The 13,828-nt window shown below is 50.5% G+C and overlaps 2 protein-coding genes across 6 annotated transcripts in view; both read right to left on the reverse strand.

Moving 5' to 3' along the window:
* SMYD5 (SMYD family member 5) overlaps nucleotides 1-6,734 on the reverse strand; it is an 11,916-nt gene extending 5,182 nt beyond the window's left edge. For all 5 annotated transcript variants that reach the window (XM_024764010.1, XM_024764008.1, XM_024764011.1 and 2 more), the window contains exons 1-6: nucleotides 6,627-6,734; nucleotides 2,812-2,920; nucleotides 1,898-2,037; nucleotides 1,337-1,458; nucleotides 754-823; nucleotides 57-161 (exon numbers count right to left, since the gene is read on the reverse strand). In XM_024764010.1, the coding sequence (XP_024619778.1) occupies nucleotides 57-161; nucleotides 754-823; nucleotides 1,337-1,458; nucleotides 1,898-2,037; nucleotides 2,812-2,920; nucleotides 6,627-6,722 (642 nt within the window). In that variant the 5' untranslated portion in view covers nucleotides 6,723-6,734. The remainder of the gene's footprint in view (nucleotides 1-56; nucleotides 162-753; nucleotides 824-1,336; nucleotides 1,459-1,897; nucleotides 2,038-2,811; nucleotides 2,921-6,626) is intronic.
* A 1,956-nt stretch (nucleotides 6,735-8,690) lies between these two features.
* NOTO (notochord homeobox) overlaps nucleotides 8,691-13,828 on the reverse strand; it is a 6,030-nt gene continuing 892 nt past the window's right edge. The window contains exons 2-4 of the mRNA XM_024763995.1: nucleotides 13,482-13,778; nucleotides 10,848-11,062; nucleotides 8,691-9,048 (exon numbers count right to left, since the gene is read on the reverse strand). Of these exons, the coding sequence (XP_024619763.1) occupies nucleotides 8,890-9,048; nucleotides 10,848-11,062; nucleotides 13,482-13,778 (671 nt within the window). The 3' untranslated portion in view covers nucleotides 8,691-8,889. The remainder of the gene's footprint in view (nucleotides 9,049-10,847; nucleotides 11,063-13,481; nucleotides 13,779-13,828) is intronic.

A 13,828-nucleotide genomic window follows, 5' to 3' on the forward strand; every position in this document is an offset into this window, starting at 1 on the left:
GCCATGGACATCCCCAGGCTACTGGGCGGGTGGGAGGGTCATGTGGAGAAACCAACCTTGAATTTGTCCCCCAGGAGTTTGTGGACAATTTCCTCCTCCTCATTGGCGGTTTTATTACAGAACTGGGAGAAGAGCCTGATCCAACGATCCTTATCCTTAGCCTGCAGTGAACAAATATACTTCAGGGTCAGGTTCACACATGCTCACGCATGCATGTGCACACATGGACTCACGGACACCCTCCTCTTTACTGCCACTCCTGCCCACGTGAGAGGAGCGCTGTCATTCTAAAACCCCTGCCCTGAGAAACACCATCACACGTGAGCTTCTAAGTAGACCCTTCCTGCCCACCCTGCCCACACCCAACCACCTTCCCAGCTGGTGCCAAGCTAGCCAGTTCACGACACTTGGGAAAATAGGAGGACGAGGCTGACGAGCAACAACACTAAAGGGGTCAGAGTGGCTTCTCTCGCTTTATCTAAGAGACACAATCCTGAAAAGGTGGTGCTTATATATGAATTGCTGCTGCACAGGAAGTCATCCATAGATCACAGACCACAGGCAAGATGAGCCCCCATGTCCCCTGCTAGATTTATGGTTAGCTACTCCTAAGGTTTACACAGCAAGCAGCTCTCCCTTTGGGAAGCCCAGAAGGAACTCTATATCCAAGCCAGAGTGTTAAGGTGAGAAGAAAACTGAGGCCAAGGGTTGAATGAGGCCAGAGTCAGCTTCCCTGAGATCAGGTGGGCTCACCTGTTTCACTGTGGCCACCATCCGGGCCATCAACATGATGCTTGCAGTCTCAGGGGGGTAGTGAACACTCCTGGGGAGAAAGAAAAAGGTTTGGCCTAGAACTTCCCTCCCCAGTAGCTGAATTCAGGGAAGCCCAGTCTGATTACTACAGAGAATCTTTCCTGGCCTAGAACTTCCCTCCCCAGTAGCTGAATTCAGGGAAGCCCAGTCTGATTACTACAGAGAATCTTTCCTGGCCTAGAACTTCCCTCCCCAGTAGCTGAATTCAGGGAAGCCCAGTCTGATTACTACAGAGAATCTTTCCTACCAAAACCAAAGAGAGAAATTCATTGGCAAGGACTTGGGCAGGATTTTATATCCCTATGGGCTTCATGGGGCTCTTCCTGGGAGTGTGTAAAATGCTGAGAATGGTAGGACTGGTGGCTCAGATTTAAGGCAGAGGGAACGGGTGATAGTTTAGCCCTAAGAATGGAGGAAAAATCTAGGGGCTGGTAACTTAACAAAGATGGTTGCATCCACTAAGCGTGGGGAAGGCAGGCAGGGAGGGAAGGATAAAGGAAAGAAGAGAGGAAATGCTACCTACCTCCATGCCTCCTGCAGCTTATTCAGAGGATGCAGGGGGTCATCCTGGGAGGGGCCTGGGCACAGGACCCGATGGTATTGCTCAGCTGCGGCTAGCAGACATTCTGTACTGCAGTACGTCACCTGTTGGGGGAGGTGGAGGTCAGCACCCTAGGATCTGGCAGTGGAGTGAGGCACAGACACCCATGTGGTCTCACCTCCTCTAACTGTACTCCTTCCACAAATAGCCCCTAAGCAGTAGTCAGTGGTATTGTGAGATGAAAAAGCATACAGTGCTCTGGAGACATGTGAGAGGGGCACGTGACCCAGGCTTGTAAAAACGTGGGAAGGAGAGACTGCTTCTCAGGTACAGGGAAAGGCCCCTGCCAGGCTCCTAGGAAGAGGGCAAGCTCCCACCAAGCCTATTTTCTAGACAATGGGACTGGAACAGAGGACGAAACTGGCACAGTAATGTCTTTTTCATGTCTTTCTCTACATTCGGGCTCTCAAGGGCCATGACCAAGTCTGTCCTCACTCCTGTCTCCCCAGAGAGGACTTCAGCTTAGCCCCCAGGGATATTCACCTGGCAGTGGGGACAATTCTGGTGCAGGTCCTTGCGCACAGTGCACAGCTCAGGGTGAGGCAAAACCTGGCCTGGTTTCCCAGTCAGTCTCTGGGCGTTCTCCTCTGCCTTCTCCAGTGCCCGGAGGCAGTGGTCACAGGCTGGGGGAGAGAGCCAGATGTTGACAATTAACTGTCTTGAGAGCTGGGGCCACATTTGTCCTTTTCACAGCAATATGCCCAGGGTTAATATAGCACCTAGCTCAGAGAAGGTGTTCAATAAAAGTATGAGAAGTGAGTGAATGAATGACTATGTTAAATGAATGTATTTCACACGCATTATAGAGGATGCCTTCTTCCCTCTCCGAAGTCCCCACTCCTCCCGGCAGACTCTCTCTGCTTCTTGATGGGACTTAGTCTATGGGGTTCCCCACCCAGCCCCCAAACTGGGCTTTCCCCACATTCTGGAGCCGAGTGACCCTCCTTTCACAGATTTTTCTCTAGCCCAAGAAAAGTGTGAAAAAAGCATGTGACTGGCAAAGCTAAGAGCGTCCTATTTGTTTCTGACCCCTAACACAGCCTTTATTGACCAAGGGGCATGGGGTCTCCTCTTGGCAGAGGGCTCCACTTTGGCACAGAGCCCTTCAGCACGACATCTAGTACCTTACAGTACAGGCCACACTGAGTTCCACCTGAGTGACAGTCCTCCCCCAAGGAGCACTTTGGAAGAACCTTTCTGCAGCAGGCTCACAGCCCCAAATGGCCTGAGATTAGACAGAGGCATGGTTCTCAGGTGCAGCTCTCCAAGGGAAGACGCACTTTCCTCCCAACACCTGGAGTCCTAGAGACGGCAGCCGGTAGGGATGTATGTACTCTCTTCCATGCGCAAAGCCTGCTGGGCCCAACAGCCCTCAGGAGTAGGTGAGATGTGCTCACCTCGGTAGCGATAAAGTGCATTCCAGAGAAACTGTGCAGCCACCAGGGGCCGTTCGATGAATATGGTCTCCCCCTTCTGGATCAGCTGTGTGGCAAACAACCCCTTTCCCTAAGAGGGCAGAGAAGAATAGGATGGCCATAAGAAGAGACAGAGAACATAGCTTCAAGGGCTCCTCACCCCCACGTGCTTCCCTCTCATCAGAGGCCTCTGCCTCAGGAGGGTTCATGGAGCATGGTCGGCACCCTCCATAACTGCCTCCTCTGGAAATGCAGTTCTGCCCAGTTTCAGTCGCACTTCTACCAGCCTGTCCAGAGCAGAGGGCCTGGGATGGGAAGAGAGCCACCACATCAGCCATGTCAGACTAATCAGAGAATTTTTAGGATGGCCAGAGCAGGGCCAAGGTTCACAGCAGGCTGGAGCCTCCAGTACCAGGAACTGGTACAGGGCGGCCTTCTCTGAGTCACCCACATGCCCCTCCAGGATCCTGGTCGTGATGCTGCTCCTCAGGGTTGCATAGAAATCCTACAGCACGGGAGGGAGAGGCCTATGCAGGAGAATATGCCCTTCTTCCCTGGTCAGCTGGGTACTCACAGCACCTAGCATTCATAGTACCTGGTAGCCAACAAGTTCTCAGGTGTTACATTGAAAGGAATGACTGATCCTAGCACCAGTCCTAATGCTAACTCGCTGTGAAACTTTGAGCCGGTTGCTTCACTTTTTTGCATCTGTTTACCATGTGAAAAGTGGGTATTATAATAATACCTACCAGGTAGTTTCCAGGATGCAGTGATATAACACAGGTGAAGGAATTTCATGAACTCTAGCTCCTTACTACTCAAAGTGAAGTGATGGACTGGGCAGCATGGGTATTGCCTGGGAGATGTTAGAAATGCAGAATCTCAGGCCCCACTCCACACCTGCTGAATCAGAATCTGCATTATTAAAATCAGCTGCAGATGCCCAGGCAGTTCATATGCACATTAAATGAGAAATACTGGTCTAAAGCACTGTGGATATGTACAGGATGAAGCATGAGAAAACTGTTGAACTGCCATCTCTCAAATGTGCAAAGGGACGCAGGAGACAGCTTCAGAACCTAGGCAGTTACTGGCCCAGCTGGGCACTTTCTCCCACTATACAGAGGAGTGGTGCCCCTGCCAACAGTGAACTGTCATGAAAAGAGAGAGAAAGGAAATGACTGACACAGCAGTGAAATGTCCTGTCACGTTGCCTCCTGGGTAGCTCCCGGTTTCCTTCTAGCACTGGCACTCTGGATAGACAGGGGCACCTCCCAAAATCAGCAGCAGGATGTAAAGACCTGGACAGGCCCTGAGCACCCCGTGAGCCACACATCTCAATCCTGTGAATAACTCTGGGAGCTCTAATATGGCACAGTGGGGCAGCTGGAACAAAACCACTGGCAAAGCCGTGGATGCAGCCTGGTTGTCTTTCTAGAAGCCCACCTCCATGCCTAGTAGCCCCTGGGATCCATCCAGCAAAATGAAAACCTGGCCTTCCTCTGTGGGACAACAAGATATGGACAGCTATCCACATTACTTCTGACAATCTCAAATCTCAATATTGAATTAATATTGATCTCTTTCTCCCTCCTTCTGGAGGACCAAATGTAGGAAATATTTAGTAAAGCAAAGGGAAGAATCAGAGCTGTTCCTCTATGAAACCACTTATCCCCCAAACATATAAAGTATTTCAAGAAAAACAACTCTAATTCATATTACCAAGAAGACTGGAGAGAACGGAACCTGAATGGAAAGGGTACAAACTATGCAAAGTTTATCTCCGATTTGAAAAGTTCAAGTTTAAAAAAAAAAAAAAAAGATTGTACCAAAATATCTAAGACTATGTAGTAAATTAATTCTTTATTAAATTATTTTCTAGAAAAATATCAAGTGCCAAAAGTGAATTCAAAAGGAAGAAAGCCAAGACAGACTTGCAATGCCAATACCTGCCTGATGTGCATGAGTACAGCATCCTGGTTGACATCTACCATATTTGGTCAGGTTTCTGTTCTGACTGGTCATGTCCCTGGCATAGCAATTGGTAAAATTTTGGAAATCATTCCTGCCAATATCCATAGAGGCAATGGAGAAAGTGGTCAAAAACTACCCCCATGTGAGACCCCCTAGTCTATATGGTTTCATGAGTGAGCTCTCTCAAACCAAATAAGTAATTCTTGTGCTGTTTAAACTATTCAATAACAGAGAAAAAATGGAAAGCCTCTCTATTAAAAAACAAACAAGCATAATTTTGATGTGGTAACCTAAGGAAGATACCATAAAGGAAAAAAAAAAAATCACAAACTAATCTCACTTTATGAATGTAGAGGCAAAAAGCCCAGGATAAGCCATCTTGTCACCAGGTCTGGGTATGTGATTCTTCTGCAGCAGCAGATGTTGTAGGCATGAAGAGGGAAGCCAACTCATTCTTCCAGAGCTGGGGTTTTGATAGAAGGCTAGGACAGGACAATTGGGCAAGGAGAGTGGCTGAAGTGATGAAGTAAGAGAGAAGAAGTAAAACAAGGAGGGGCCTGAGAGATAGGGGTGAAGTGAAAGTAAAGGTATCTCTGCAGGCTAAGAGCGACGGAACTGAGACGCCATCAAACTGTGAGCCAATGAAGAGCACTGGAGGCCTTGGGGTGGAGATGGAGTTGTGGGCAGCTGAGGAGGCCAAGGATATGGGAGCTGATTTACCACGGGAAGAGAGGAACACTCCAGATGCCTCTGGAGTGAAAAGAGGACAATGGAAGGTTGGGTTCGGGAACTGGATGAGTAGGATGATGTTGAGAGCAGGAGACAGATGACTAGAAGGCTGACATCTAGGGCAAAGACCAAGGATACACACAGCCACTACACATGACAAACTGTTCAACCTCATTAGTAAACAAATATAAATGAGAACAAAGCGATATCATTTTGCACAAATCAACCAGCAAAGATATCCAAGAAAGAAAATACTCAGTGCTGGTGAGAACAAAAGGATGTGTGCACAGACACTGAGCTCCAATATCTTTGACCTCAGGGATAAAAAACAAGATACAACATAAGGGTCCATAAATGAGCAGTTGTTGAGTGAACAGAGGTCCTCCCATGAAACAGACTATTACTCAACTCTTAAAAGTTACTACGTAGCATTATTGATATTGAAATATTTACTGCTGCATCAAAAAGCAGTTTCTAAAAATACAGTTTTAATATGCACATATTTGCACAAATATAGATTCTGAGTGTTTTACCTTCTCTTTCCTTACATGCGCTTTTTTTCTACAATGAACTTCTAAAACACGGTAATAAAACAACAAAATGTCACCTTCTTGATTTAAACCCTTCAATGCTACTACGGGCTTCGGTCCAAACTCCTTAACACTCCAAGCCCCTTCGTGAAGTGTCCTGGCCTTTTCCCTCAACCCCCACCCAAATCTCACTCAAAAAGTTCCCTGAGGACCCAGGCCTTTTTGTACTGCAGCTCCCCCTGCCCAGCACGTCCCGCCCACAGCTCCCAGGACCCAGCAGTAATGTCCCCCGGCCTGGCGCTCCCCGGCCCCACTGGCGGAAAGGCCCGGTTCCACGGGGGCAGGTGACGCGCACGGAAACTCAGCGGGCTCGGGCGGGCCCACCGCATGACCGCCCCGGAACCCTGCGCGCGGGGACAAGTAGCCCCCGGGCCCCGAGCCAAAAACGGGCCGCAGCGCCCGAGCGGCAGAGGAGCCTCTAGATTCCAGGCATGGGGTCCGGTGGGGCTGTCTCCAAGGCCGGGCCGGGTGGGGGTACCCCGGCACGGTCCGCCGCGGCCTCACCTTGGCGCTGCTCACGAAGCGTACTTCCACGGCTACCCGGGCTCGGCCCGCCACGCCCACGCAGAAGGAGAACACGTCGCACATGGAGGCCGCCATCTTGGGCGTACCTCCGCCTGCTGACCCTTGACCCCGCCTCGACCCGGGAAGCCCCGCCCCTCACTGGCCCCGACCCCAGCGTGAGCGTCCCCGAGGCTGCGAGGGTTTGCGCGCTAGCCGGTCTTAATTTGGATCTTTTTGGTTTATGTATCTGTAGGTTAAGTAGTTCGTTTACTGGGTGTAGCTGGGCCTGCCTTTGCGCAGTTTTGCCTCTGTCTCTATCTTCGTGGCCAGTACCAGAGCTTGTGTGTGCGTGTAGTTTTGATCTGTGTACCTGTATCCGAGTTCACGTTTGTGTTTGTTGTCTCTGCCACCCAGTGGTCCGTCTTGAGTAAAGCACTCTCTGGACCCAGTCATGGGGTGGGACAGCAACGGGCTGACTTACTGCTATCCTCTCTGGCCCTCAACCTGAAGGGAAGAACTAGCTTACCCCACCTATCCATCCTACAAAGTCCGGCGCAAGATTTCCTATTTCCGTAGGCAGTCTGGCAGCGGGACAGACTGTCCTACGAAAGATCAAGCTGGACATGTGTCTTCCTCAGACTCTTCAGGGCGTAGGGACCTTGTAGCCTGGGGGTGCTGGAGGGTCTAAGGACCCGTGAGATTGTATGCAGAAGTGAGTCTGCAGATTCTCATTGTCCTGACAACAGGAGAGGGACCTATTCTCTTGTTCAGGACTGACCTGAACATTTGTCCCCACAGCCAGGCCTGACCACCATGTCTCAGTTTGTTCTCTCGTCCTCCAAATGATTCCGTGCTACTTGAAAAGGGACCTGTGTCTGCATCTGCTGCGGTCTCATGGTGACATTTAGGGATTTGATAGAGCCCAGTAACTGCTGAATAGGTCACTGCTGGTGATTTAAAAAAAAAAAAAGTGAGCCGATGGTTCCTGGAAGAGGCAAATGTAGCTGTGTTCCTTTAATAGAGCTGACTGGGTCCAGCATTAGGAAGGATTTCCCGGAAGACAGGAACAGGAGGGTTCTTGAAGCTGGACCCTGGCCTCCCTCCAGCTGCAGCTTGGTCCTGGAGGCGATGGTCAACTGCCTTGGCGGCAGGTGGTTTCCCAAGGCCACCCCTGGCTCCCTGCCTTTCCTCCCTCCCTCAGAAAACTCTGGAGAGCAGTGTGGACCATGCCCTCTCTCACCACCAGGTGGCAGGGCAGTCCTCCTTCCACCAGTTCATCTCAACACCCAGAAGTCATTCTGTATTCTAAATGAATACCCTCAACGGAAGCCCGCCAGGGAATGTGGAGTGCTAGAGAAATTAGCTCTGGAAATATTGGTGGCAGGCTTCACAAGAGTAGGCTATCAGCTACGCTTCTTGGAAAGAAACCGAGTAGATTCCTGGGAAGGAATGGGACCCATGAGAACTGGTTGTGAAGCAGGGGAATAATAATACAGCAGAGTTTATGACAAAATGCCAGTTTTGGCAAAGGCAGAGTTAAATCTCTCCGTATGAAGATGGATAGGGGGTCAAGTCAAGTAGCTAGACGGAAAAAGATGGTGTTCAGGGTAGCATGTCTGCTCCAAGGAGGCAGCTGGGCCTGAGCTCCTTCTGAGAATGTTAACAGTTCAGACAAAATAAGAAAACTTTGGTAAATTCTGTGAGAGGAAATGGGCTAAATGGTCTGCCCTTCCTTCTTTGCTCTCAACTCCACCATCTCCAATGGGGAAGAGTCTTCTAGGCCCATATACTGATTCAAGGAGGCCCTCTCTCGTCTACAGCCAGGCCAGGCAAAGATTAATCCCTGGAGAAGCCAGGGGTGAGGTATTACTCCCACAGATGAAGGGGACCTATAAGCCTTAATAGTTACTGCACACTTAGTACTGAGCCTGGCACACTATAAGTGTTTTACAGACATCATCTCAGCCCTGGGAGGTCTACGTTATCAACATACCCATTATACAGGTGGGGAAAAAAACTTCAGAAGTTCGGTAACTTAGCCAAGGACACAGCTGAAGGCCAAAGTCTGTACCCATGACCATTTGCATTATTACAGCTCCCAGGGGTAGATATAGGAAAGGGGGGGCCCTGCTTGACAGTTCAGATTCCCCTGATGCCCTTTGACCTGACAAGCTCTTCATTAAGAATTGGAACAGGGAGGTCCAGTTGGTGCCCCCAGGAAGAACTAGCCCAAACAGCTTGGGTTGAGCCTCTGTCCCAGTCCTCAGCTGTCCACTCCTGACTCTGCGTCTTCTCTCTGGATGGTGGTGTTGGAGCTGCTGGAGGGCTCATCCAGGGAGGCAGCCATGGCAGATGCAGCTGGCAGTCTCAGCCTTTGCTGCTTCTGATACTTAACCCTGCGGTTTTGGAACCAGACCCTCACCTGTAATTGAGGCAGTGAGAAGAGATCAGAATGTGACCAGCAGTTCCCACTGCTTCCCCCATTCCCACAGTCCCCACTCCTCTCTGGTCAAAATTTACTCTTCATTCTAAGGGAAGCACACCCTTCCCTCTAATTCCAGTCACCACTCATTCACTCAGCAAATATTTATTGAGCTCCTGATATGAACTAGGCATCACCCTAGGTGACGGTGATAATAGTGAGCAGTAGAGGCATGATCTCTGCCCTCATGGAGCTCATAGTCCAGTGGAGGGAGACTAATAACAAACATGGAAACAAATGTATAAACACAAAAGGGGGTATGAACAGGGGTTTGAGCCTCCCTGAAGAACCAGCACTTAAGCTGAGGCTCAGAGGATGAGAGGCCAGCCCGATGGGCACAGAGAAAAAAGCAAGCCAGGGCAGGGGAACCAAGCTTGGAGCGTCTGAGGACCAAAAAGGAGGACAGCATGGCAGGCACATCTGAGAGGGGAAAGCAAAGGAAGGGAAACTGTGAAGGCCGTGGGTTAGAAGCGTCAACTTCGAGCTTTTAAGTGGGATGCAACACAGTCCTATTTACATGTCAAGTAAATTGCACATCTGGCAGTTGTGTGAAGAATGGATATAAACAGATTTGGGGAGATAGCTGGGGAGACTATTGCAGGGATCCAGTGAGAGCTGGGGCTGCACGCTCCCCTCCCTGTGTGATGAGAAAAACAGTCCCATTTGGAACTGGGGGCTGGAGAGAAATGAAATGAATCCAGTTGTATTTTGGAGGTAGAAGTGAAAAGGCCAGCTGATGGATTGGCAGTGGGAGAGAAAGAGGAATCTAGGATGACTAAGTGTTTTGAGCAACTGGGTGGACGGTGGTGCCATATGTGGGAAAAGGAAGAGATATGGGGAGAAAAAAAATCAAGAATTGAGGTTCTGACTTAAGTTTAAAATGGCTGCCCACAAGACATCCAAGTGGAGGCCTCAAGAAGGTAGTTAGATGTACAAGTCAGGAAAGAGAGGTGGGCTGAAGATAAAAATTAGGGAGTCATTGGCTTACAGATAGTATTTAAAACCCATGGGGATAGATTAAATCAGCTAGGGAGGAAAATTTGAGGTCAGAAAGAGAAGAGTTGCCTACAAAGGCAACCAAGAAGAAAGGACCAAAAAGCCAGGAGAAAAACCAAGAGAGTGTGGTGTCTGGAAGCCAAGAGAAGAGTGTATTTCATAAGAGAAGGAGTGGTTGACTGTGCTGAGTGGTGGGGTAAGATGAGGAAAGGAAAGCATCTGCTGACTTTGGCAACATGGAGGACATTAGAGACCTTGATGAGAAGGTTCAATGAAATCGTAGGTAAAGAATTCACATTGCAATGAGTTAAGGAGTAGATGGGAGGTGAGGACATACAGAGAACATAGCCAGTTCTTGATAGGTTTGCCTCTGAAAAGAGCAGAGAGATGATGCTGTAGCCAGAGGGGAATATGAGGTCAAGGGAATGTTTATTATTTTTAATATTTAGTCCCTTGAATACCTACTTAATTTCACTGTCAGCTCCTTATTTAGCATGGAGACATTACATTATAAAGTTCTAGATTAACACCATGTGTTGTTTCCCTAATGTGATTTCAAATAGGACTATTTTTCTCAACATATAGGGAAGGGAGTGTGCCAGTGGTTAGGGCCTGTCTCCCCCATTGGCATGGCACAGAGGATGAAGGCCTATAAATTCCTCCCAGCCCCAACTCAGGGTCTTTGAGAGAGTAGTATCTGTCCCTAGGTGCAGCCCGGGCCCCACAGGAGTCCCTGCTCTCACCTGGTTCTCTGTAAGGTTGAGCTGGGCTGCCAGCTGGGCTCTCTTCTTCCCCACTAGATTGTGCTGTTTTGCAAACACTTTCTCCAACTCTTCCAACTGCTCCAAGTTAAACATGGTTCGGACCCTCTTTTGGGATCTCTCAGTGTCCTGAAGGTCCTGAGCTTGGGCCCAGTTGCGGGGACCCCAGAGGCCTAGGCAGTGAGCCAGCTCCAAGCCTGAAGAGCAATTAGCAGGAGGAGAGGTTAGCCAGTAACCCCCTAGCTTCTCATCTTAGAGGAGAGAGAACAAGCTCACAGCTCCACTGCCCTGTCTTACCCTTGGCCAGGTAACACAGCAAGAAGGCAGGGTGGGAAGAGACTGTGCAGAAGTAAAACAAATGAGAAAGAAGGGACAGTGTTGTGAGACTGCTTCGGGCTCCATTATTCTTCAAGTGAGTGGCATAATCTTTGGCCCTAAGAGGAGCTGCCAAACCTCCATCTCTCCTTTCCTTTCCTTGGCTACTTCAGGAAAACCCTATGGGATGAGCAGAGGAGAGACCTGCTTCTGAACAAAGAGTGAGGGTTCATCCTTTTTGTTCAATCAACTTTTTGAATGTCTACTATGTTTCAGACATGGTTCCAGGACAAAACAGAAAATCCCTAACAGTAAAAAAAGGCAAATAAGTAAAATATTGAGTATGTCAGAAAAGGATTAGCACTAGTGAGAAGAATAAAGCAGGGAAGGACAGGGTTAAGTGTGTGGGAGGGGGAGGGGGGATAGTTTGTATCTTTAGAAAGGTAGGCACCTCACTAAGTTGACACTTGAACAGGGCCACTATGTATAGCTTGTGCCCTGCACACAGGTACCCAGCTGAGAGGGTAAGTGGAGTCTGAAATTCTGACCACTCTCCACAGGCCAATTCTTCCTGCCTGACAGGGTGTTGTGCCAGCTTGAAGTTAGGGGGTGACCTTTTCTAATGCACACAAGGGTGCTTTTCAGCTCATAGAGCTGTGGGCCAGCAGAGATGGAGACTGGTCTGCCAGGGGGCAGTACCTGAGTCATAACTCCAAAGGAGTGAGGAAGTAAGTCCTTGGGCTAGCTTGGAGGGAAGTGTTCCAGACAGAGGCCTGGCAAGTGCAGTGCTAAGGCTGCTCAGCTCCCACTAGCCTTGGGGAGGCTCCAGGGCTGGCAAACGAAACTGCCCCAGTGAAGGGAGTGAGGCCTGGCTGCTCAAGACCCAAACCACTGGTCTCACCTGGCTTACCATAAACATAAGCATTAATAGAAAACTATGAAAAATAATCAATGGGGCCAGATTTAAAATATGGTACATCCTTACAATGGACCATTCTGTGGCAAAGAAGCTCTGCATGGACTTACAAGGAAAAAATCTCTGATGCACGGTCAGGTGAAAACAGTAAGGTGCAGAGCAGTGTGTCTAGTATGGGGGTTAGAAGAATGTGTGTGTGTGTATGTATGTATATATGTATTTATTTTCACACATATATACGTGTGTGCTGGTATAAAATACCACTGGAAGAATGAAGAAACTGGTGTCTGGCTGCCTGCGGGGTGGGGAGAACCAGGTGGCTGGGGGACAGAAGTGGTAAAGGAAACTCTTCTCCATACTATATCTCAGTTAACATTTTAAAGTTTGAACTGTGTGGATGTAATACCCATGCAAAAACTAACTTGAAAATGAGACAACCATATACAAAGTAGTAAACTGCAATTCAAACCTCAGGTGTGTGGGGATTAGAAAAAGGTGGCTTGGAGTGAGGGCTGTGGCTCTTATTCATGGCACGAATTTGGATGGGGTTGGGAGACCAGTGTTTCTCTCCCACGTTGTTAGGAGAAATGCCAGCTGAAGGGAGTTGAGGAGATGCAGGATGGGGGGAACCCAGGAAGTAGGAACCAGGTAAGATTGTCTTACAGGGATCTTGGTTTGGGTCAATAAGGCTTGCACTAACTTTGCTTCTATTTTCCTTCATGGGAACCACGCGGATGCATGAGCCAGAGAGCCAAAGATGGCAGAAACTCGTGTAGATGGATGTTAATGCTAGAGGAGAAAGTTACCTCAATGGTTAAAGTCTCGCTGGGATTTAAGTGACTGCGCTCCAGGGCCCAGAGCCCCAAGGTACCACTCTAAGAGCTATAAGCAAGCAGGCGCAGAGCCGTAACCGCGTCGGCTAACTCCCAACAGCTCCTCGCTGGAGGGTACCAGCGGCAGCATCCGCTTCTCCCGTCTAAGACCGGGCCCTGGGTTCGCGACGAGAACCGCTTTGGGGAAGAGCCTGCGCCACCAAGCGTTATCCGAAGCGGGTGTGGGAGGGAGCAAGGGCCTCTACCAATCCCTCGTCCAGGGACGCGGGGCTGGGCCCCCTGCAGCCCTGCGCTGGCCCTAGTTGTCTTCCGAGCCCCCTCTGGCCCGCCCTCACCTCCCGCTCCGCACCCGCCTCACCACACACACCTTCTCCCACCTCAGCGGCGGGCCGGGCAGCCTCCCACCCGGTCTGGGTCCCTCTCTCCGTCCGGTATCAACGGCAGGCTCAAGGGTCATAGCGTTTCCACCCACTCTAACAGTGTGTGGCTCTCAAACTCGGGGACTTCTCCTCTACCCTGTGCCCACCGTCGCGGCCGTCCGCCACCTCGTACCTGTGACGCCGAGGCCCTGGAGGCCGCAAAAGTGGGCGGCGCGCAGCCGCAGCACCGGGAGCCGGGGGCACCGCTGGTCGAGCCCCGCGTTCAGGTAGGCGGGCAGCCACGTAGCCGGGCACGCGCCGGGCAGAGCCGGAGCGGGAGGCCGGGCGGGCGCGGTCCAGAGGCCCCCGGCAGCGCCGGCGGAGACAGACAGAGAGGAGATGGCGGGCGCACGGCGGTCGGGTCTGGCCAGGATGGCCTCGACAGAGAAGGAGGACTCGAGGCGTCCGGTTGCACGGGGTGGGCCTGGGCCTGCCGAGCGGCGCGGCAGCGCGGGGGACGCGGGCGCGGGAGACGCGGGC

Source organism: Neophocaena asiaeorientalis, unplaced genomic scaffold (assembly GCF_003031525.2).
Source record: "Neophocaena asiaeorientalis asiaeorientalis breed wild unplaced genomic scaffold, Neophocaena_asiaeorientalis_V1.1 scaffold337, whole genome shotgun sequence".
NCBI classification, from domain to species: domain Eukaryota; kingdom Metazoa; phylum Chordata; class Mammalia; order Artiodactyla; family Phocoenidae; genus Neophocaena; species Neophocaena asiaeorientalis.